The sequence below is a fragment of the Centropristis striata genome, chromosome 6 (genome assembly GCF_030273125.1).
Source record: "Centropristis striata isolate RG_2023a ecotype Rhode Island chromosome 6, C.striata_1.0, whole genome shotgun sequence".
NCBI lineage: Eukaryota > Metazoa > Chordata > Actinopteri > Perciformes > Serranidae > Centropristis > Centropristis striata.
The window spans coordinates 38,207,620-38,231,837 of NC_081522.1; the positions used below are offsets into that span (position 1 = coordinate 38,207,620).

The 24,218-nt window shown below is 38.1% G+C and overlaps 1 protein-coding gene across 1 annotated transcript in view; it reads left to right on the top strand.

Moving 5' to 3' along the window:
* Nucleotides 1–24,218, top strand: part of LOC131974017 (PHD finger protein 21A-like) — a 49,491-nt gene that overhangs the window by 13,754 nt on the left and 11,519 nt on the right. Inside the window, exons 5-14 of the mRNA XM_059336176.1 lie at nucleotides 1,760–1,792; nucleotides 1,907–1,972; nucleotides 9,564–9,713; nucleotides 10,071–10,310; nucleotides 12,818–12,916; nucleotides 15,202–15,446; nucleotides 17,033–17,180; nucleotides 18,697–18,748; nucleotides 18,833–18,912; nucleotides 19,887–19,947. Of these exons, the coding sequence (XP_059192159.1) occupies nucleotides 1,760–1,792; nucleotides 1,907–1,972; nucleotides 9,564–9,713; nucleotides 10,071–10,310; nucleotides 12,818–12,916; nucleotides 15,202–15,446; nucleotides 17,033–17,180; nucleotides 18,697–18,748; nucleotides 18,833–18,912; nucleotides 19,887–19,947 (1,174 nt within the window). The remainder of the gene's footprint in view (nucleotides 1–1,759; nucleotides 1,793–1,906; nucleotides 1,973–9,563; nucleotides 9,714–10,070; nucleotides 10,311–12,817; nucleotides 12,917–15,201; nucleotides 15,447–17,032; nucleotides 17,181–18,696; nucleotides 18,749–18,832; nucleotides 18,913–19,886; nucleotides 19,948–24,218) is intronic.

Genomic DNA, 24,218 nt, shown 5'->3' on the forward strand with positions numbered 1-24,218 from the left:
GTCTGCGTTCTCACTTACAGACAACCGACTCTGAGAACCCAGAACCCCATTTTTTCAGCAAAGTTGTTCTTCGGTCACCAGAGTTGGTTTGAGTGTTCAGAGCAGCAGAAACGGAGTTCATCTAGAGAACAAACTGCTCAGGGAGGAGGATCCTTTAGTCGACATTCATGTTAATACCATTAAAATCCCCAGAGATGTTTTCTCTTTCCACTACTGCAGCGACGCGCTAAATCAATTCATGAATTAAATCTCTATACTACGAAACCTGCTGCTGGGTTTGAAAAGCAGTGGTGGAATGTACATTTACTCAGGTACTGTACTGAAGTACAATTTTGAGATACTTTTACTTTACTTCAGTATTTCCATTTAATGTAACTTTATATTTCTACATTTCCACATTTAAAAAAGTATATATTGTACTTTTTACTCTGCTACATTTAGCTAGTTACTTGTCAGGTCGAGATTCAACAATTTAAAGTGATATTTATAAATTAAAGCACATACCAGTATATTAAGTAGTTAAAATGAGCCCTATCTTTACAAATTAAAACGCTGCTTACATAAATGCATCAATAATAATTGTAATCTAATAATATATTTAGAATTTATAAAACAATCTGCATCTTGAGTACTTTTACTTTTGATACTGTAAGTACATTTTGAGACTAATTTCACAGTGTGTTGTTAATACTTTTAGTGAATAGATCTGGATACCTTCCACCACTGCTGAAAAGTATGTTTTCTTTTTAAGAATTCCCCAAAAATACACAGTTGGTCATAGAAAGAAACTGTTAAAACAGGCATTATTATCAAAGTTTGAACTTTCCAACAGTCCTTGAAGGGATCGTGTGTTATGAATGCTTCCTGTATGAAAAAGTGACCAAAAAGAAGCTTAAAATTGCGATATATCTTCCAAATCTACATGTCAACAGTTTGCTTCGAGGCTGTTGCAGGATAACTTTAAAAGCCTCAGTGGAGAAACTGATGTCATATGAAACAAGCCAAACATGATGTGATATCTCTGCAGGAAGTTGGTGCAAAAAAGCTGGAAAGTGGCTGAACTTCAGCAAGTAAAAAACTAGTAATTCTCAAAGAGGTACCTTTGCCCTCTGAATCCCCGGCAGTGTTCCTCCTGCAGTAAAATGTGTTATTGTGTCCTCTTGTGTGTGAGTCTTTGTGCATCCTGGGGTCCCTAAACAGTCTGAGAGCTGCATAAATGGGGTCTGAGTGTAAAGCTGAGACTCTTGTGGATTCAATGAGCCCAATTTTCTTCATGTGTGATGATGTTAGTGAGTGAAACTTGACCTCAAATGACCCAAAATGTCTAAAGTTTGAAACCAAAGCACAGCATGGTGGCGATGTGGGATTCTGGAGGGATTTTTGACCTTTTATATAAATTCTCAAGTGGTCAAAAAGTGTTAAATTTAACACTAAATGTGTTGGAACAAATGCAAAAGATGCAGTTTTAAATATCTAAACAGTGAATAAAAATATACTTCAAACCAGCAAGATCCCATCGATTATGCTCAGAAGCAGATTAAGAATATAATATTTATATAATGTAATATTTCAGGGCCTTTTAATACAGGAAATCCTGCTCTGATAAAAATGACTTCATCCATTCCTGGACTGATTTTCTTTCTTTTAAACATTCATTTGTTGATCTCTGTGCAGCCCTGTGGTTGTAGTTCCCGTCTGTGACCAGCAGGTGTCACTGTGACGTGTGTTTTCCTGACTGTCTCTCTTTCTTCTTCTGCAGAAACTGGTTGCCCAGATGAAGCAGGACCCCCAGGTAAACCCTCCAAATGTTTACATTGATCACAGATGTATTGATCACATGTTTTGGTTTTTTTTTTGTGTTTTTTATAAAACTTTACTCCGTCTAACTCCTCACTCCTGTTTCCAGAACGCAGATCTGAAGAAGCAGCTGCACGAACTTCAAGCAAAGATCACAGCACTCAGCGAGAAGCAGGTACACACACACACACACACACACACACACACACACATACTCTCTCAGCTGGTTTACGGTGTGTTTCAGTTAATGAGGCTCTCAGCAGATTGTGTCTGCAGCAGTTCAGATGAGGAAATGGCTGCTTTTAAGGACACGGTTCACTCTTTTTTTTCAGTCTATTTTAAAACTCACATCTGCATGTTGAATATTAATAATAATTCTCTCTGACCAAACTTGAAACAAAGAGGTTTTAGAGGAAGTGACGGAGGAGAAAGTGGTTGTCTGGAGCTGATATGGATCAGCTGTCGTACGAAATATTCAGATATTGTTTTAATCATCTGGGAAAATAAAACTTGTTGAACCAAGATTCAAAAATGTGTCTGTTAGAAATCAGAGAGGAAGGAAGTTAAAATGGGGAAATCATTAAAACAAAGACCTGTTGGATCTTTAATGAAGACTGAAGGCTTTTTATTGTTTGACATCTCATCTGTTAATTTATTTTATATTTTATTGCCTTCCTGTTCTTTAAATGGTTTTAGCTGCATCATTGTTGTCCACAGAGTAACTCAGCATAACAACAGGACACGATCTCAACTTTCACTCTCTGAACCGGACGCTGATGCAACCTCAGCGGCCAATGATTTTGCCTCTTCGTGGGTGTTTTTTGCGTCTTTGTGGTTGTTTTGCATCTCTTTGTAGTTGCTTTGTGCCTTTTTTAGGTTGTTTTGTGCCTCTTTGTGGTCGCTTTGTATCTGTGTTTCTTTTGCATGTCTTTGTGTTTGTTTTGTGTGTCTTTATGGCTGTTTTGTGTTTTTTTTTGTCTCTTTGTGATTGTTTTGTGATTGTTTTCCGTCTCTTTGTGGCCGTTTTGTGCCTCTTTATGGTCACTTTGTATCTCTTTGTTTGTTTTGCGTGTTTTTGTGTTTTTTTGTGCCTCTTTGTTGTTGTTTTGTGTCTCTTTGTGGCTGTTTTGTGCCCTCTGTGTTTGTCTTGTGTTTCTTTGTGGTTATTTTGTGTCTCTTTGTGGCTGTTTTGTGCCTCTTTATGGTCACTTTGTATCGCTTTGTTTGTTTTGCATGTTTTTTGTGGTTGTTTTGTGCCTCTTTGTGGTTGTTTTGTGTCTCTTAATAGCCACTTTGTATCTCTGTGGTTGTTCTGTGTTTCTTTGTGGCTGGTTTTGCCTCATTGTGTTTGTTTTGTGCCTCTTAGTGTTTTTGTGTATCTCTGTGATATTTTTTCATGTCTTTTGCTCTTCTGTGGTCAGTTTGCATTCTGTTGTGGTTATTTTTCATCTCTTTCGTGCCTCTTTATGGTCACTTTGTATCTCTTTGTGGATGTTTTGTGCATCTTTGTGATTGTTTTTTACGTCTCTTTGTGGCTGTTTTGCGTCTCTTTATGGTCACTTTGTATCTTTGTGGTTGTTTTGTGCCTCTTTGTGTTTCTTTTGTGTGTCTTTATGGCAGTTTTTCATGTCTTTTGCTCTTCTGTGGTCAGTTTGCATTCTGTTGTGGTTGTTTTTCATCTGTTTCATGCCTCTTTGTGGTCACTTTGTGTTTCTTTGTGGCTGTTTGAGTCCAGTAGAGGACTGAAAATGCTTGAGATGTTCATATGTTAGTGAGTGTTGTGAAGCTGTCAGGAGAGAAGAAAGAACCTGTTCACCAGTTAGTTTGTCTTGAGACGTCCAGAGTTATATCTTAAAATATCTTTTTTTTTTTCATTCTTTCTGAATCTTTTGTTGTTGTTTTGTCTTTATTTTTAACCACGTTCAGCTCATCCTATTTTTATCTCTTCATATCTAGTTTTCCTCCTGTGTAACACTTTGTTGCTGCTGCTTCCAGATTCATGTAGAATCTGAACTGCTGGTTGTGGAATAAGAAGAACTGGTGCCTTTTTATAAAGATGTTTTTAAATGAGCCGAGGTAACGCTATGCAGTAAAAATAGAAAGCTGTTTGTTTTTGTGTCTTACGTAACGAGTCAAGGTGTTTTCAGACACAGTGACTGTCTGAGGATGTTCACATGCAAATGAAATGCAAGCAGCAGAGTAAAGTTAATGGATGGATGCTTTTATCACGTCTCTCTGCTGTCTGCAGCTCTAATGTTGCTTTCACCCACATTTATGGAAATATATGAATATAAACCAGAATTATGGAGCTTTTTCATCAGACTCAGTGGTCACGTTTCGTTGTCCTTATTGGTTTGTGGCTCACGATTAGTTTTTAAGTGATTTAATGTAGAAGGAGTCTGTAGTGGTTCTAACTTCCTCCTGATTCTGACTGTTGGCTTCACTAGAACAGCATTCAGATGCAGTCTGAGCTGAAAACGTCTCATTGTTTCCTGCGAGGCTGCAGCAGGTTGCAGCTCCTCCAGCAGCTCAAACTCTTTGCTGTGTTTGAATGTAAACGAGCTGCTGGAGGTTTTTCTTCTTCTTCTTCTTCTGTGGACGAGTTTTAACCAGACAGATACCTGTGGACTGTTCACTGGAATGTGTCTGCCTGTAAAAACCTGTTGGCTCTCGGAGTTTACCTCCAATATCAGCTTCTGTTCATCTGTTGCTGTGATTTATAAAAAAAATTTTTTTTATTTAAAAAAGCCATTTATCTGTTTCTAAATTTACTCTGATTCGACTGCTGCAGCAGAAAAACTTTAAAACACTTACAGAGATGCAACATGATACACATTCATTAATGGGAAACACATAGAAATCATAGAAAAACATGCGGCCGAAGTTGGTTGAAAATTTTGTTTATTTGGTTTTAGCTTTTATGTTTTCTTAAGAGTCAAAGTAACCCACTGAGAGTTGTCTGTACATCCATGAAACTCTGCAAACAGGAGCTGCTGACACATTAGGTGCATTTCCATCAGGAACTTTTCTCTAGTGAGCCGTTTTGGGTGTGGCTTGGGAGAGAGGATCTGCCCAACTTCACCGGTTAGCGGATCAGAAAGTTCCTGCCTCGGGTAGCTACTTTCTGAGCCACTACTGACTAGTCGATGCTGATTGGAGACGGTTAAAGTGGCGATTTCGTGCATGCATGATTCATTTGCAGACTGGGCGCTGAGGGGTTAACATTTCCTGCTCTGACTGCTCGAAACTGTGAAGGCAAAAGTGACCAAAAAACAAGCTTAAAATGGTGATTATATCTTCAAAATCCCTTTTATTCTACATGAAGTTGCAGGATAACTTTATTTTTTTGTCATTTACTTTTTATTGGTTTTTGATTTTACATGTAAATGAACAAACAATCAAAATGAAGACCTATTGACAAATACAGAAAATATCAAGGGAAAAGTAAAAGCGTACAAAAGGGGATTGGAAAACACCCCCCAAAAAAAGAAAAAAGAGAAAGGTACAAAGAAATGAAAGTATTCTGATCGTCCAATCTGAGATTTCCTGAAATATGGTTTTATGGTAGAGACATATGTAATCCATTTTTGCCAATTTTCAATAAATACCTCTACTTGTGTTCTTAAATTGAAAGTAATTGTTTCCATTACAAAGATGCTGTACACAATATCAATCCATCCTTCAGCCATTTCTTCATTATGCAGGATACCTTTAAAAGCCTCAGTGGAGAAACTGATGTCATATAAAACAAGCCAAACGTGTTGTCATATCTCTGCAGAAATTAAGTGCAAAAAACCTGGAAAGTTTGGCTGAACTTTAGCAAGTAAAAAAAAAGTGTGGCAATTTTCAAAGAGGTTCCTTTGACCCCTGAATCCCCTGCAGTAAAATGTGTTATTGTGTCCTTGTATGTGAATCTTTCTGCATCCTGGGGTCTCTAAACAGTCTGTGAGCTGCATAAATCAGGCTGGGAGAGACTGCTGCGGGAGGACTGGGCCGCTTGTGAGTGCTTTAGGACGCCGAGTCTCAAAGTCTCCAATAACACCAGAAAAAGTCTCTAGATTTGTCACTAGTCGCTTTTTTGAAAAAGAGTCTCTAGAGGGTCTGAATAGTCGCTAAATGTTGCTAAGCTGGAAACACTGCTTGTCGGTTTGTTGTCACATTAACTCTGTTGGTTAGCAGCTACAAAAGAACCTGTATGAAACAGAGGCTGAGGGGAACTAACTAGTGGGCGGAGCCAAAACACTCAGCCGCTTCACAAAAAGTACTTAGAAAGTACTCAGTGGAAACACGCCTATTGTTCTGAACAATTTAATATTCAATGTTTTACTGAATTCAAGCTAATACAAGTTAGAAAAAACACAAATAACTGTGGTTAGCAAAACGTAGAGCATAATTACAGAAGACAGAATAGTTTTGTCTATTGTATCTAGCATTGCAGATATGTTGGTAGAAGTGTGAAAAATTCTTAAGTTTAACATTTTTGTTTTCAGTGTTTGGAATATGCCTGAATGTGAATATATTCCTTGAAAAAAATGTTTGATTTTGAAACAAAATCTGGTGTTTTATCGACACAAACACTCTGACATTCCAAACTGAAAATAATTTAATATTTGCTGTAGTCGGAGCAGATTCTGATCCTGACTGAGAAAATAACTCAACTGACACTAAAAGAGTATTAAACCCGTTAGCAGGTTTGAAAACTGTGATATTTTACAATAACGGCCAAAGTAAAAGCACCATGGTCGGCTCGCTGATAAAGAGTTTACAAGAATACAGTTGATCATAGAAAGAAACTGCAAAAAAAAACAGGCGTTATTGTAGGAGTTCTAACTTTCCAACGGTCCTTGAACGGCTCAAATTCAGAGTTTCTATTTACGAAAAAAGCCAAAACTTTATCAGTTTGATCTTGAAATATATTATCTCTGTCACGAAGGATTAAAGAATCATCACATTCTGTTTTATTGTGACAAAGTCTTAACTTCTTTGGAATTGAGGATTGGAATTTTTTCTGAGTTTTCTAAGTATTTAAATTGTTAAACATTTGTTCACAATGGGAACAGGTTTCAGTGCTTTAAATTCAATATATTCTGCATATTCAACTTATCTGGGGTTTGCAGTAAAAGTCAAACTCCCACATTTATTCTGGTGAGTTTCTGTGGAGAAGATTATCTGGAGTCACAGAAACAAAGTCCAGACTTTATCTGTTTGATCTTGAAATATATCGTCTCTGTCACGAAGGATTAAATAATCATCACATTCTGATTAATTGTAACAAAGTCTTAACTTCTTTGGAATTGAGGATTTGATTTTTTTCTAACTTTAAGTATTTAAATTGTTAGAAACATTTGTTCACAATGAGAACAGGTTTCAATACTTTAAATTCAATATATTCTGCATATTATATCTTTGGTTTGCAGTAAAAGTAAAAATCCGACATTTATTCTGGTGAGTTTCTGTTGAGAAGATTATCTGGAGTCACAGAAACAAAGTCCAGACTTTATCTGTTTGATCTTGAAATATATTGTCTCTGTGACAATAAAACAGAATGCGATGATTCGTTAATCCTTTGTGACAAAGTTTCAACTTCTTTGGAATTGAGGATTGGATTTTTTTTCTAACTTTCCAAGTATTTAAATTGTTAAAAAACATTTGTTCACAATGAGAACAGGTTTCAGTGCTTTAAATTCAATATATTCTGCATATTCTATCTTTGGTTTGCAGTAAAAGTAAAACTCCGACATTTAATCTGCTGAGTTTCTGCTGAGAAGATTATCTGGAGTCACAGAAACAAAGTCCAGACTTTATCTGAGCGCCGAGTCAAACCGTCTGGACGCCGCCGCAGGTTAAACAGGAGAGAAAACGTGTTCCTGTGTGTGATTTCTGCTCGGACTGATCCTTTAGCCAGCAGTCGATAAGCGCGGTCTAATCCTGCGTGATGAAACGTCCCTCAGCAGCAGATAAAGTCGTGCACATTATTAACTGCAGGTCAAACGGCTCTCTGAAAGAGACCCGGGGCACTTCCAGCCCGCGCCTCGGCTTTATAATCGTCTGTCGCTGCATTAAGTTGAGTCCAGCGTTGCCAGGCAACACATGGGCTTTATCTTCTGCTCCAGCTGTGTGTGTGTAGTGTGTGTGTGTGTGTGTGTCCTTCTTCTTCTGTACTCCATTAGTCTACCTTACAATGTGTTTCTTGCTCCATTATTCTCTCCGGTCTGCAGCAGCAGCCAATCAGATCGCAGCGCTGATTATTGATTATCTGCTGCTGCAGTCGTGATCAGATGCTCCTTAACTTTCTGTTTGTCTTGTTGTAGAAAAAAAAATGTCTTCATGTGAAGTATTGATCCAGTCAGTGCTGCAGCGTGTGTGAATGTCTCTAACGTGAGCGGATGAAATCAATAACAATAAAACGGTTAGATTCATTAACCCTCTAAAACCACAATGAGATGGGGGTTTTTTTTTTGCTCTTTTTATGTTTTACTCTCTGTGTCTTTGTGTTTCACTGCAATATATAAATTCTGTATAAATCTATAAGTCCTGCAGCTCTAAGGAATCAGCACAATCGGAACAACTCAAACATGACTTTGTGTAGAAAAACACTGTTAGAATGACAGAAATCAGGAAAAAAGTTTAATTTATTCAATAATGAAATAAATAAAATAACCCCAAAAGTGTCACAAATATTAGGGAAAAAAAGTTATATTTCTTTCCAGTCTCTCCTCTCCTGTCCTCTCCTCTCTGCTCTGTGTAAACAGATTTTCAGTGAATATTTGTAAAAATAAGAGATTCTGACACAAATATCAACATTTAACACAAGTTTTGGTCACTTTTTATAACTGAAACGTTTGTGAATATTGATACATTCAAGGGCCGTCAGAAAGTTCAAACTCTGACGATAATGTCTGTGTTTACAGTTTCTTTCTATGATAAATGGTGGATTTTTTTGGCTATTTATTTATTTATTTTCTGATTGGGTGCTCCTCCAAACTGGGGACGTTCTGACGGCCATCTACTGACTGAACACACTGACTCATAAATGCACACTGTCCCTTTAAGAGACGTTGAACTCCACAGGACTGTAAATGAGGAGAACAGAGAAGTTTGAGATTCACACATCGAGGAGATTCTTCTGCTGAAATACTGATGCTGTTGAGAACAGTATTTACTCTGCATTTAACCTCCTCTCTCCTCTCCTCCTCCTCCTCCCTCCTCTCTCCTTCTCTTCTTCATCCTCCTCTCTCCTCTCCTTTCCTCCTCTCTACTCTCCTCCCTCCTCCTCTCTCCTCCTACTCCCTCCTACCTTCTCCTCCTCCCTCCTCCCTTCTCCTCCTCCCTCCTCCCTCCTCCTCTCTCCTCTCCTCCCTCCTCTCTCCTCTCCTCCCTCCTCTTCTCCTCCTCCTCTCTTCCTCCTCTTCTCTCCTCCTCCTCCTCCTCCTTCTCTCTCCTCCCTCCTCCTCATCCTCTCTCCTCCTCTCTTCTCTCTCCTCCTCCTTCCTCCTCCTCCTCCTCTCCCCCCTCCTCCTCCTCATCCTCTCTCCTCCTCTCTTCTCTCTCTCCTCCTCCTTCCTCATCCTCCTCTCCACCTCTCTCCTCTCCTCCTCCTCCTCCTCTCCTCCCTCCTCTCTCCTCTTCTCCTCCCTCCTCTTCTCCTCCTCCTCTCTCTTACTCCTCCTCCTCCTCCTTCTCTCTCCTCCTCATCCTCTCTTCTCCCCTCTCCTCCCTCCTCCTCTCCTCCTCCTCCCCCCTCCTCCTCCTCTCTCCTCCTGCAGAAGAAGGTGGTGGAGCAGCTGAGGAAGGAGCTGTTGGTGAAGCAGGAGCCGGAGGCCAAACTGCAGCTGCACGTCCAAACTCCTCCAGCAGGCGGCGACATCAAGCCGGCCAACCTGCTGCAGCAGCAGATACCTGGAGGACTGCAGCAGGTACACACACACACACACACACACACACACACACACACACACACACACACACACACACACTTGTACAAGAACTGAGGGAAATTAAACAGCTTGATAAATCAAAGGAGAGGAGCTAAATTTCCATATAAAACAATTTTCTGTCTTTGAATGTAATTAAGACGATCAGATTGAATATCACGCTGCAGTGAACTTCATTAAATACTTCATAGCTTTTGATTTACACTCAAAGAAAAAGACTTTCTAATGTGCAGCTAATGCTTTATGAGAAATAATGTGTTTTTAGATATGCAAAGACTCAAAAGAGAACCAGATCAATGCTTCCCTCCGCTGTGTCTCACGGGTTAAATTCTCCCTCAGCAGACCCTGACGGTCACGCCGGTCCTCACCACGAAGACTCTACCTCTGGTGCTGAAAGCTGCCGCCACGCCCGCCCTGCCCGGCTCTGTCCTGCCACAACGCCCGCCCACTGTCGCTATGGTTACCACAGCTATCACCAAACCTGACCTGCAGAACGCGCCCATCAACCTGCAGGTGGCCAGCAAGCTGACCAATCAGAGCTCGGAGCCCGTGCGGCTGGTTTCCAAGAACGCCATGGTGGTAAGACTCTCAGCCCGCGCCGCCGCCGCCCTCGCCGCTCCTCCTCTAATCTGACTTATTGTTCAGTTTGTGTCGTCATCCGTAGGGGAACTGGTGACGGAAGACGAGCTTTTAGGCGGCGCTCTGTTCGCCTGTGGGTTTTTAACGGAGGTTTTTAGGGAGCGTGTGGCGGCGGTGTGAGTGGTGGCCCTTCGGCAGCCAGACGGATGTTTTTACGGCTGCTTCAACGTCACAAATTTAAAAAGTGTCGCAGAGAAATCCGTCCACACGTCACGAGATTAAAAGATGCACGATAACTAGTGCCGGGACTTACACGCGTTAATTAAGATGAATTCATTACACAAAAATGAACGCGTTTTAAAAAATTTACGCATTTTAATTGCACTTATTTTTGCACCGCGGAACATTTCTCCCTGGATGAGTTTCAGGCGGACCGATTATACTGGAGCACCAACTAGCGTTGATGAGTTCAGACAACAACAAACCACAGTGAACATGAAGGAAGAAGCTGATGAGACCTTTGGTTGGCCCCGTGGATGATGGGACATTTAGTTACTAAAAACCAACGGATGGAAGCGTCCATAAGAGCATGGTTGTGTTGCTAGGCAACAAGGAATTCACATCCAGCCTCAAGTATCACCTCAATGCTAAACATATAGCAGCTAGCGGCTAGTGTGCTAGCTAGCGTGGATTGTATTTTTCTTCAAAAACCAAAGTATTCTAGCTTACAGAAGGTCTACCTACCTATAGGCTACCTGGATTTATGAAATGTACTATATTTATAAATATGCTATTGCTACACTTAATGGTAAAAATGTCACTGGTCTGTTGGACTTGAACAAAAATAAACAATATTTTTGTTGCTTAAGCTTATGTATTCAGTCATTATTCAATGGTATACTAAAAATCCATGTGAAAAAAATTACGTCTCACTGTTCTCAGGTCAAATATTTATATGCGATTAAAATGCGATTAATTTCAATTAATTAATTACAAAGCCTCTAATTAATTAGATTAATTTTTTTAATCGAGTCCCGGCCCTAATGATAACGTGTCGAAATATCTCAAACTGAAACCAAATCACGACAGAAACATCAGTAACGTCAGTAAACAGAATAATGGACGACAGATGTTTTCTTTATTAATTAAAATTGATTAAAGTCTGCATTGTGTGCAGACATCTGGAGTCTGTTTCACTCTAGTTACTGCTAGTTTATTGAGTTCTTCGTCACTGTCTCGTTGTGACTGGAGATTATTTATATTCTCAGCCAGATGTTATTTATTACTAACAGATTATAATTAAATAACACTTTTTGTTTTTTGGACCCTTGCTGATGATTGACAGGTGTTCTCCTTCCAATTAAACACTTCCCGACTTTTTAAAGCGTTGAAGAGATAATTATTTATTTCTCTTCCATAACTGCTGACCAACAACATCAAAAATACACACAGGCTGGAAACTCCTGCTGACACTGAACACCTTTTGGCTCCTTTTCTGATTTAGAAAAGATTTTTTTTTTTTAACTTTCTGAACACGGTCATACGTTGGCGTATTAGGGCAGAGTATGAAAAAAAACCCAAAGGAAAAACAGACCGGGCTTCTGTGGTGTGTTCAGGTTCCTTGATAAAAACAAAACACTTTTTTTTTTCCTCAAAAATCTGCCACTTTTGTTCTTGTAGATTTGCCACTTTTAATCTCCTAAATCTGCTACTTATTTCTCATAGATTTGCCACTTTTTTCTCATAAATCTGCTAATTTTTTTCATAAATCTGCTACTTTTTTCTCATGAATCTGCAACTTTTTTCTTGTAGTTTTGCCACTTTAATCTAGTAAATCTACTACTTTTTTCTTTTATATATGCCACTTTTTTCCTAATAAATCTGCAACTTTTTTTCCTCACAGATTTTGCACTTTTTTCTCAAATCTGCAACTTTTTCTCATAGAAACGTAATTTTTGATCTCATGAATCTGCTACTTTTCTTCTCAGTTTTGCTACTTTTTCCTCAGAAATCTGCAACTTTTTTTCTCATAGATTTGCCACTTTTTTCCTCATAAATTTGTGACTTTTTCCTCAAAAAATAAAATATATTAGATTAAATAAGAGATTATTAATTAAAATATTAGCTCCCCCTCCACCGGGTCCGTATTTTTTTTTCCATATTTGCCCCTAAACGCCGTTGTGCAAGTTTTAAATGTTGGTTCCAAATCAAACATCTAAGAGGTAAAATGAGGAGAACATCTTCAAAACTATTTGACCGTATCTCCGGTTTTCCGTGTTCTACCATCATCAAACACAAACTGGCCTCGTGGAGTTTGAAGCAGAACTTTAAAGCTTTAAAGCTGACGGTTGAAACAGCAGCTGAAGGTTAAACGCCGTGACGTCGTGGTGAAGATGACCTGATAATCGTGGTGTTCTGAGCGTTTTTTACCGGCAGGCTGTTGCGACACTTTCTAGTGTCGGTATTTCGTGCAACTGGGATCCACATGTGCTGTGGTTTTGTCTCAGGTGCAGGCCACCGCCGCCGCCGCCGCCGCCCAGCCAATCAAAGTTCCTCAGTTTGTTCCTCCTCCTAGACTGACGCCTCGACCCACCTTTCAGCCACAGGTGCGTCCCTGTAAGACCCGCCTCCAACCCTAACCCCCCTCAGATCAGTGTGTGTGGCCCGACCTGCGGTGACTCGCTCACTCTCCAGCAGAGGGCAGCAAAGCAAACACTCATGCCTTGCTCCGTGGCACTAAAACATTGTTTGCTCTGTGCTGCCTCTTACTCATCTCTTCTCCTCTCGTTGTGCTTTTTTAATTTGATTTTCCAACTGACCTGTGAACGGGTTGTTTTCGAGGTTTCCTGCCTGTGAATGTGCGTGCGTGAGTGTGTTTTTTATACCTTTTGTGGTGAGAGCTCGTTTTTCCTGCAGCTTCTTGGTATTTTGTGTTCCTGGCTGTTGGTGTGTTTTAACCCTTTCAGTGGAGACGTGTTGGTGACGTTCAGCTGAGCCGAGTAACGCCACTGGGAGCGCCTGCAGCTCCAACAACTGACAGAACAAACAGGCAGCAAAATGAATAAAGAAACAGAGTAGAGCAGGTCACACAGATCATATTAGCAGGTTAACTCTAAACCCATCAACCTGCTGCTTAGAACTTATGTTTTCTTTTTTAAAATCACCAAAAATCAACCGTTTGTCATAGAAAGAAACTGTAAAAAACAAGTTTGATTTTTCCGACGGTCCTTGAACAGAGCAGGTTCCTAGGTTAGGAAAGTTTCCGTTACAAAAAAGTGACCAAAATGAGTCTTAAAATATTGATATTGTGTCTTTATTCTTCATGTGTCATTTAAAATAAACCAGATCCTGTTAAAAACATTAAATTCCGCTCATCAGAGACACTGAAGACATGATTGATTTTGCTGAGACCAACGGTCACGTGACAAATATTCACTGGGAATCTGTTTACACAGAGCTGAGGGGAGAGGACAGGAGAGGCTGTTTACACAGAGCAGAGAGGAGAGGACAGGAGAGGCTGTTTACACAGAGCTGAGAGGAGAGGACAGGAGAGGCTGTTTACACAGAGCAGAGAGGAGAGGACAGGAGAGGCTGTTTACACAGAGCTGAGAGGAGAGGACAGGAGAGGCTGTTTACACAGAGCAGAGAGGAGAGGACAGGAGAGGCTGTTTACACAGAGCTGAGAGGAGAGGACAGGAGAGGATGTTTACACAGAGCTGAGAGGAGCGGACAGGAGAGGCTGGAGACATAACAATACTTTGATATGTACAATATGTGGAGAAAACTGATTTTACTACATTCAGGACACTTGTGGGCAAAGTAGAAAAGTGTTCATATATAAATTACATTTTATTAACACTTAAAAAATAATTTTCCGAGAAATTCAACCTTTTTGTGATTTGTGTCGTTATAACTGTTATAACTGTTAACTGCACAAAAGACATTTATGAGTTCTCTCTCTATAAAGTCCTACAAAACAAATAAAATATGTCAGTTGTACTTTAAAATGGAAGGATGAAGCAGTAATACTAGCTAGGGTTGTCACGATACTAAGATTTTCAACTAGATACCGATACTCAGGAAAATATTTGAAACTCGATACCATTTTCGATACCACCAGGATAAAAACAAAGACCCCAAAATTTAACAGAAATATTTTTATCAACAAGAAAAATGCAACATGTAAAAATGAACAGAACCACAGGTTAAATATTTATAATAAAAAACAGTTGTACAAAAAGAAACTGCAACTATGATAAAAAGCTTCAGATACTCGATACTTTTGAAAATGAGCATCGTATCCGGATACGTTTTAGTATCGATACTTTTTTGAGTATTGATACTTTTGACAACCCTAATACTAGCAGGATAAGTAGAAGTAGTATCAGCATCAGTAGTAGTAGTATCAGTATCAGTACTAGTAGTAGTATCAGTAGTAGTAGTACTAGCAGTGTTACTAGTCCAGTCCGAGACACATTTTAGTATCGATACTTTTTTGAGTATCGATACATTTGACAACCATAATACTAGCAGGATAAGTAGTAGTAGTATCAGTAGCAGTACTAGTAGTAGTAGTAGTAGTAGCAGTAGTAGTAGTACTAGTAGAAGTAGCAGTAGTAGTACTAGCAGTGTTACTAGTCCAGTCGGAGACACGTTTTAGTATCGGTACTTTTTTGAGTATAGATACTTTTACAACCCTAATACTGGCAGGATAAGTAGTAGTAGTAGTAGTAGTAGTAGAAGTAGTAGTAGTACTAGTAGTAGTAGTAGTAGTAGTACTAGCAGTGTTACTAGTCCAGTCCGAGACAGAGACAGAGCTCCACAGTGGCGTTACCCAGCAGTGTCTGATCATTTCGGTGCCTGTTTCTGATTGGCTGTCTGTCGTCAGCAGGTCAGGCCAAAACCGGCCACGCCCACCAACGTCCACATCGCCCCGGCCCCTCCCCCGCCCATGATGGCGGCGCCCCAGCTGCTCCAGAGGCCGGTCATGCTGGCGACCAAGCTGTCGTCCTCGCTGCCGTCGGCGGCGCCGATCCACCAGGTCCGCATCGTCAACGGGCAGCCCTGCAGCAAGACGGGCGCCACCCCGCTGACGGGCATCGTCATCACCACGCCCGTCTCCGCCGCCCCCCGCCCGCCTCGCCAGCTCCGCCCCGGCGCCCAACCTCACCCCGATCCTCACCCCGACCACCGCCAAGCCCATCCAGATCAGCAGCCTGACCCCCGAGCCCAAGGTACGAGTCCCGCCTGAGCCCAGTCTGCAGGATAACAGCAGCGTGCATGTAAGCTTCTTTTCTACGACTCTGACACGCCGCCACGAGTCACACGGTCATCTTTCCATCATGTTGGTTGTGTTTATGCATCGACAGACGTTTTGGCAAAGCTGTAGTTTTCTGTCATGTTGTCAGTTTGAGCTGAGCTCCTTTAAAAAGTCTCTTATAAACTCCAGACACTCAAAGATATTAAAAACACAAAACATTATGTAAACAAACTGGCATTTAAAGGGTAAAAAGTGAGAGTGGAAAATAATAATATATAGTAATGTAAATATATGTATGGATGTATATATATGACATATATGTATTTATATATGTCATATATATACATATGTATATATGTGTGTGTATATACACACACACGCGTATATATATACACACACACACGCGTATATATATATTTACATTACTATATATTGTTATTTTCCACTCTCACTCATTAATTTAAATTTTTCAGACTTTTAACACTTCAAATGTCTGTTTGTTTACATAATGTTTTGTGTTTTTAAAGAGTTTGAATATCTTTGAGTGTCTGGAGTTTTATAAGATGCATCTAAATCATTTTGCAGTCAATTATTGACACAGGATTTTTTATTTTATCAAAAATGTTATCATCTGGACTAACATGTATAATACACAAAATAATAATATTTAAAAAAAATAATAATAATGAATATTTTCAGGACTCCCATCATCATGAAAAACCTGGGAAATAATTCATTTTTGTGTTTGTTTAAATAAAAAACTTTTGTGTAACTGGCTTTATGTAAACCAGCTTTAAAAAAATGAATTAATATTTAGTCATTATGATCAGGACGGAAAAGATTTAACTCTGTGAAATGGGAAAATAATATTAACCTACAGTATTTTTTTTTGTAGCATTTTTAGGAAAGGAACATTTACGTCATTGAGGTTACCAAGTTGATTTTTTTTGTTTTAACACTGCAGAAAAAATTGCCTCTAAATAAGTTTTGTTGGTAATTATTGATATAATTATATATTTCAAGGTTCCCACATGCATGAAAAACAAAAAAAAATTAAATTAAATGAAAAAAAAATTAAATTAAATGTTTTTTGTTTATTTCCCAAATAAAAAACAATATTAAACAAATTTAAAAGGGTTAAAATTCTGACAAAGAATAAATATTTGTTTGTTATGATCAGGACTGATGTTTGTTAAAAGATTTAACTCTGTGAAAGTGGAAAATAATAATGTATAGTAAATATTTGTAATTATTTTTATAGCAGTTTTAACAGAGATGTTTTTGTCCTTAAAGGTTTAGAGAGGGACGTTGTTGTTTTGTTTTATGTCTGAAACTGAAACAGAATGTCCGTCACTAACAAACTGAGTGTTTTGTTTCCGACTGAAGAGAAACAGAATCATGAGAAGATAATAAAATCCTCTTGTCACAGAGACAGATGTGATCAGATTAGATTTATCACCAGTGAATCTCTTCTCCTCCTCCTCCGGCAGCAGACTGTTAAATCAGAAGGAGCAGCGGAGCAGAAGGTCGCTGTGAGCCTCCCCTCCTCCTCCACTCCTCCGCTGTCTCCTCCTCCTCCTCCCAGACCCAAGAGGGAGGAGAACCCAGAGGTGAGTAGCGCTCCGAGACGCCGGCACACAGCCGATATGTTCCTGCGGTAACCACTAGGGATGGCCGTTTGGAAGAAACCTGCCAACTCGATTATCTATAATGTTAACGATCAACTTCCAACTGACTTGAACACCCCGTGAAAAAAAACACATAGGGATGAAACTACTCCTTTTAGTTTAGCGGGGCTGCCAACGCAGAGCTCCTTTATCTGCATCTCCTGGGTCATATTTCTTTATCTCACCAGCACTGAAGCAAACCACCAATAAAGCCCACCTAACGCTGTATAATGTTTTCTCTAAAGAGTCGGCAAAATGACAAAGTATATCTCAGAAGGAAAATGTGAAAAAAGGCATTATCATCTGAATTTGAACTTTCCAACGGTCCCTGAATGGCTCATTGGTTACGAATGTTTCTGTTAGAAAAAGTGACCAAAAACGGAGCTTAAAATTGTGATTTTTCTGTCAGAATCACTTTATTCTACATGTGTCTTTTAAAACTTGTCCAAAAATAAAGAGCAGAGAGGAGAGGACAGGAGAGGCTGTTTACACAGAGCAGAGAGGAGAGGACAAGAGAGGCTGTTTACACAGAGCAGAGAGGAGAGGACAGGAGAGACTGTTTACACAGAGCTGAGAGAAGAGGACAGGAGAGGCTGTTTACACAGAGCTGAGAGGAGAGGACAGGAGAGGCTGTTTACACAGACTAGAGAGGAGAGGACAGGAGAGGAGAGGCTGTTTACACAGAGTAGAGAGGAGAGGACAGGAGAGGCTGTTTACACAGAGCAGAGAGGAGAGGACAGGAGAGGAGAGGCTGTTTACACAGAGTAGAGAGGAGAGGACAGGAGAGGCTGTTTACACAGACTAGAGAGGCGAGGCTGGAAACATGACCATACTTCAATATGTACAATATGTGGAGGCACAATTTTTTCTCCCAATATTCATGACACTTATGGGTAGGGATGGGCGTTTGGAAGAAGCTTAAATATCCATAAGGTTAACAATCTATTTATCGCTGCATGCATACATGGGCAAAATAAAAGATATATATACAGGACTGTGCAAAAGCCTGTTTTAATAACTTTTATTTTGAAAGGACGAAAAGAGACTTGATCCTGTCGATGGTAAAACTAACTCAGTGAGATTAAACTGTAAAGAAAACATCAAGGAGTTCAATATTTTATGTTTTAGCCCCTGAAGAAGCATGTCTTAAATAAGTTTTGGATTAAAATAAATTCAGTAATTGATGCCAGCAAGGTTTGATACAGAGAGGTAGTTATGCTCCAACTAATCCTCTTGTATTTCTGTGTGTTTTATAATTGTTATTGCAGCTTTCAGTTTGCAAACTGTAGCTTCATCCAACTTAATTCAGTGATAGTGATACACAATCAGAGATAAAATTAAAATAAAAAAACACACAGATCGATTAAAAATTCCACGTGATCGACTAAATTCTTAACGACCATTAATCGATCATCGATCAATCATTCCCGTCCCTAGTAACCGTGTTTGTCTCTTTCAGAAACTGGCCTTCATGGTGTCTCTGGGCCTGGTGACACACGACCACCTGGAAGGTGAGTCTGTTTCCGTCTGTTCGTCCTGAAGCTGCAGCCCGGACGCCATTTACAACTTTTATGTCTTTTTATGTATAATTGCAGAAATTCAGAGCAAAAGACAGGAGCGGAAGAGGAGAACGACGGCCAACCCGGTGTACAGCGGCGCCGTGTTTGAACCCGAGGTACCGACGCTGTTAAAGCAGACAGCAGCGCCCCCGTGTGGTAGAAAAGGGGTTCTCAGTGTCAGACAGAGCTGACATTTAATTTATATATACATAAAACACACAAATAATGATAGTAAAAATGATGATTCAGTTTGTTAAATATTAAATGCAGCCGACAGTCTGGCAGACTACAGAAAAAACACAACACTCAACTCAGGATTTTATACAAATTCTTTCAACAACAAAATATATTTTTTATTATAGTAAAAAGCAGCAAAATGTATGTCCTTTAAGTAAACGAGTTGATTTTATTTAAATTCTTTATTTATTTTTATTTTTACAGTTTTATGGTATTTAAAAAGTTAGGGCTCCCACAGACATGAAAAACCTGTAATATATATATATATATATATATATATTTTTTTTTTTAATAATAGAACAACCACAGTGGCTTTATGTAAAATGGTATGTAGTAAATATATAAAAAAAATTTTAGCAGTTTCTTGTTATTTTTTTATTTTTTGCACAAAAAATAAAAATGCACCTAAATCATTTTTCTTGTAAATTAGTCATTTAGTCCAGATTTTTTATAAAATGAAAAATCCCTTGACATTTATTAAACACAAAATAATAACAATATAACAATAATAATAAAAAAACAGCAGAAAATAAACTGTTATTTAAAAAGTATAAAACTTGAAACTTGAACTTGAACTCAGTGAAAGCGGAAAATAACAATGTAGTATTTTTAAAGCAGTGATAGGAAAGGAACATTTCCCTCATTTAAGTAGATTTTTTTTTCTTTTAACACTGCAGAGAAAACATTTTTGTTAAATAAGACAGATAAATATAATTTATATTTTAATCTATCTCATCTTATCTGCAGAAACACTGAAACTCTGAATTCTGAATTTAAAACATTCTGTTTTTATTTTAAATTTTATTTTGTGAAATGGATGATTGACGTGACGTGTTTCCTGTTTGTGTTTCAGAGGAAAAAGAGTGCAGTGAGTTACCTGAACAGCCCTCTGCACCAGGGGACCAGGAAGAGAGGTCCGTATGAATACTGAGCACTGGTCCCAGACCAGCAGAGACACTAGAGACTGAAGCTGAGAGGAGAGACAGTAGAAACACAGTAGAGTCAGTAGAGACTCAGTAGAGTCAGTAGAGACTCAGTAGAGTCAGTGGAGAAATAGTAGAGTCAGGAAGGGAGAGAGTAGAGTCAGTAGAGACACAGTAGAGTCAGTAGAGACACGGTAGAATCAGTAGAGACACGGTAGAGTCGGGTAGAGACACGGTAGAATCAGTAGAGACACGGTAGAATCAGTAGAGACACGGTAGAGTCAGGTAAAGACACGGTAGAATCAGTAGAGACACGGTAGAGTCAGAAGAGTCAGGTAGATACACAGTAGAGACACGGTAGAGTCAGGTAGAGACACGGTAGAGTCAGGTAGAGACACGGTAGAATCAGTAGAGACACGGTAGAATCAGTAGAGACACGGTAGAGTCAGGTAAAGACACGGTAGAATCAGTAGAGACACGGTAGAGTCAGGTAGAGACACAGTTGAGTCAGAAGAGTCAGGTAGATACACAGTGGAGACACGGTAGAGTCAGGTAGAGACACAATAGAGTCAGTAAATACACAGTAGAGTCAGTAGATACACAGTAGAGTCAGTAGAGACACAGTAGAGTCAGTAGAGACACAGTAGATACACAGTAGAGTCAGATAGAGACACAGTGAGTCAGGAGATGTAATTAAAGATGAGACAGAGGTTCAGCTCAGTAGAAAAAGTAGAAACAGTAGAGTAGAAACTAATCTCTGACTCTAACATGCTGTAAAACAAGTCTTCCCTCCTTCCTGCTGCTTCCTGTTTCCTGTCGCTTCAGGTTTAATGTTTAAAGCCGGATTTATATTTGTTTCCCTATACCAATAATTATAATAATAATAATAATAATAATATAAAGTATGTATTAAATTATTTACCGTTGTAAAATCTCCCCTTATCTATTTTATTTATTTATTTCCCTTTTTTAAATTATTTAAAATGTATTCATTCATTTAATTTAATTATGTATTATTTGAACTTTGATATTCCCCTATTTATGTGCCTTTTAAATTATTTTTTCTCTTTTAATTATATATATTAATTTGTCCTTTCATTTATTTAAATGTATTTATTAATTTATTTTATTTTATTTCCCCTATTTATTTACTTTCCTATTTAACTCTAGCTCACTTATTTGCATAAGGAAAAAATATGCAAAAATGAAATCACATAAAAATGTTTGTGGTAATAAATAGGGGAAAATACATCGGGCAAATAAAAATGTAATTAATAATAAAATGAATACATACATTTTTAATAATAAAGATTTTAAATAAAAGGAGAAATAAATAAGAGACAAATTAATAGAAAATCAAATAAATACGGGAGATTATACAAAGTTAAATAATTTAATATATAATTTTTAAATTAAAAATCTTTGTATTATTATTGATATATTTAATGACATATTTATCGAGTCACTTATTTATTTATTTACCTACTTGGTCGGACAAGAAAATACATTTATAGATGATTTATATTTTTAATCTAACTGATAAAGAAGTATAAATCCGGTTGAACCTTCACACCTGTTCTCTTCTCTGGGATTCGATGAAATGCATCCTGGGAATTGTAGTTCATGATATAAATGAGCTAATCTAAGAGAAAAGAGTTTTTTTTAACTTAAAACTTGAGGACAAAATGTGAGCGACTCGTGTGAACGTCAGGATTAACTCGTCTGTCTAACATGAAGTCGCTTTTATCACTAAAAACTGGATCTGAGAATCTTCCTCTCTGTTTAACTGAACATCTAACATTGACTTCTCTCTGCCTTCATTTGACTTTTTGTCCTCGAGAAACAACGACGTGTAACTAACCGTGTCAGATTTTATCACATCAGTCGCCTGAACAAAATAGAGACAGATTCATTAAAGGGCTGCAGCTGCCGCAGTGGCACAAATAAAAACATTCATAAAAACATTTATAATAACAACAAAAAGTAAATAAATAGGAGGAGTGGAATACAGCAGCTTGTTGCAGGAATATTTAGCAGTTTATTTGGCACCAAAGCACTTTTTTTTTCTTGACGTCTGCATAAAGTCATGGGGAAAAAAATATTATTAGACCGCCATTGTTTTCTTCAGTTTCTTGTTCATTTTAATGGCTGGTACAACTAAAGGTTCATTTGTTTGGACAAATATAATGATAACAACAAAAATAGCTGATAAGAGTTTAATTTAAGAGCTGATATCTAGACATTTAACATGGTTTTATTAAATCATTATCAATTGTGTATTTTAATTGGTCATTATACATCTTTTTTTTGGTAATTTTGTGTCTTTATTTGGTCAGTTTGTGTCTTTTTTGTTCATTTTGTGTCTTAATTGGTTATTATACGGCCTTTTTTGGTCATTTTACGTCCATTTTTGGTCATTTTACATCTTTTTAAACCTCTTAAATGTTAAATGTCTAGATATCAGCTCTTACATTAAACTCTTATCAGCTATTTTTGTTGTAATCATTATATTTGTCCAAACAAATGTACCTTTAGTTGAAGAAACTGAAGAAAACAAGTGTTGTCTAATCATTTTTTCCATCACTGTATATTTTTAATCCTTTGACGCTGATACTCAAATCTGTATTCTGTCTTATTGGAGTTCCCCGCTTTATGGAAGATCAAAACTAAACTAAACTGAACTAAACTCAACCCTCTGACTCGCTGTCAGGTTTGTAAAGCAAAAAAAAATCACTAAAAAAATACAGTTTATAATAGAAAGAAACTGTAAAAACATACACTGTAATTGGATTTATTACATTTATGACGGTCCTTGAATTGATCATGTGTGACAAGCGGAAAAATAACGAAACTGAAGCTTGAAATGTTGATATTTGATGAAAGACAATTAATAGCAAACAGCAGTATAAACTAGAAATATAAGAGGTATTAGCAAATAAACAAGTAGATATAAAATAATATAAAAAGTATTAATAACTTAAATACAAAAATTGAATAAAATAAAATAAAAACTGATGAACATTAAATACAAAATGAATTAATGAATTAAATTCAATTATTGAAATATTGTACAGTATTTACAATGTGTCCAACAATAAGACAAGATAAGAGGCTGTAAACATAATAAATACTTTAATATGTGGATATTTTAAAATATTGTTAAAACTTGTTACAAAGAAATGTAACTTTTAATGATAACTTTAACTTTTTTTTTAATGATTTATGTCACTATAACTGTGTCATTCTGCACCAAAGACATTTTTGAGTTATCTACTTTAGACTTTACCAGTAGTAGTAGTAGTAGTAGTAGTAGTATCAGTAGTTACTATCATATTTTATATTTATTTAATATATCGCAGTGAAAAATGAGGCCACAGTGAGGAAAATGTGACTGAAGCCAAATCAACAACCTGTAACTGTTTGCTAGGGTTCAGAGGGTTATTAAATTAAAAAATTGCAAAAGCAAAAAAAACCGCTGCATTCAGGCGCTCCTCTCATCGTCCCGTTTTTCGGACGTTGTGAGTTCGTGAACTTTAAGTCGTGAAGTGGAAAGTCGATGTTTCCGCTGTTTGTGAGCCATGAAACATGATTCCACTTATTCTAACTAAAGTTAAACATAATTTATCTGCTCAAAAATCTAACGGGTTCTTCCCAAACAGTAAAGCATTTAACCTATGCAGGTGTCCAGCAGGGGGCGACTCCTCTGACTGTCAGTAGAAATGAGTCTACTTCTGACTTGATTTGTGACCTCCGTAAACATTCTCATAATGAGTTTATGGTCTCAATCGTTATTTTCGAGTCTTGTTTAATACATCGTGATGTTTATTTAGGTAATTATGGTCCAATTAGAGTCAAAAAGACGTTGTTAAAGTTAACTGGAACATCTTGGTGTTAGAATCATCTTGATCAACTGAACTAAAACACACTGAGGAGTCAAACATTCCTCGATAACCAATTTGTTCGGTTAGAAATCAATAAAATGTCGAACTAGAGGCTCCGGAGCAGCAGCCGACATTAAACTTTCTACAGTCTTTGGTTCTTCTTCGGTCCGTGCTACTTCCTGCCACAAATCTAATGAGCTAGGCCGGTAGTTTTTCTGATCAGAAACCATAAGTGTGTTGATAGCTGGTGGCTGCAGCCTGTTTTCAGCCTGTGATAAATAAAGCGTGGAGTCGTCCGGGTGACTGAGGCGTGTTTAGTCTGACACAAAGCTCCACAGTCGGCTGCAGTAGGTTGTACTGGTGCTCGGCTCTCCTGCACTA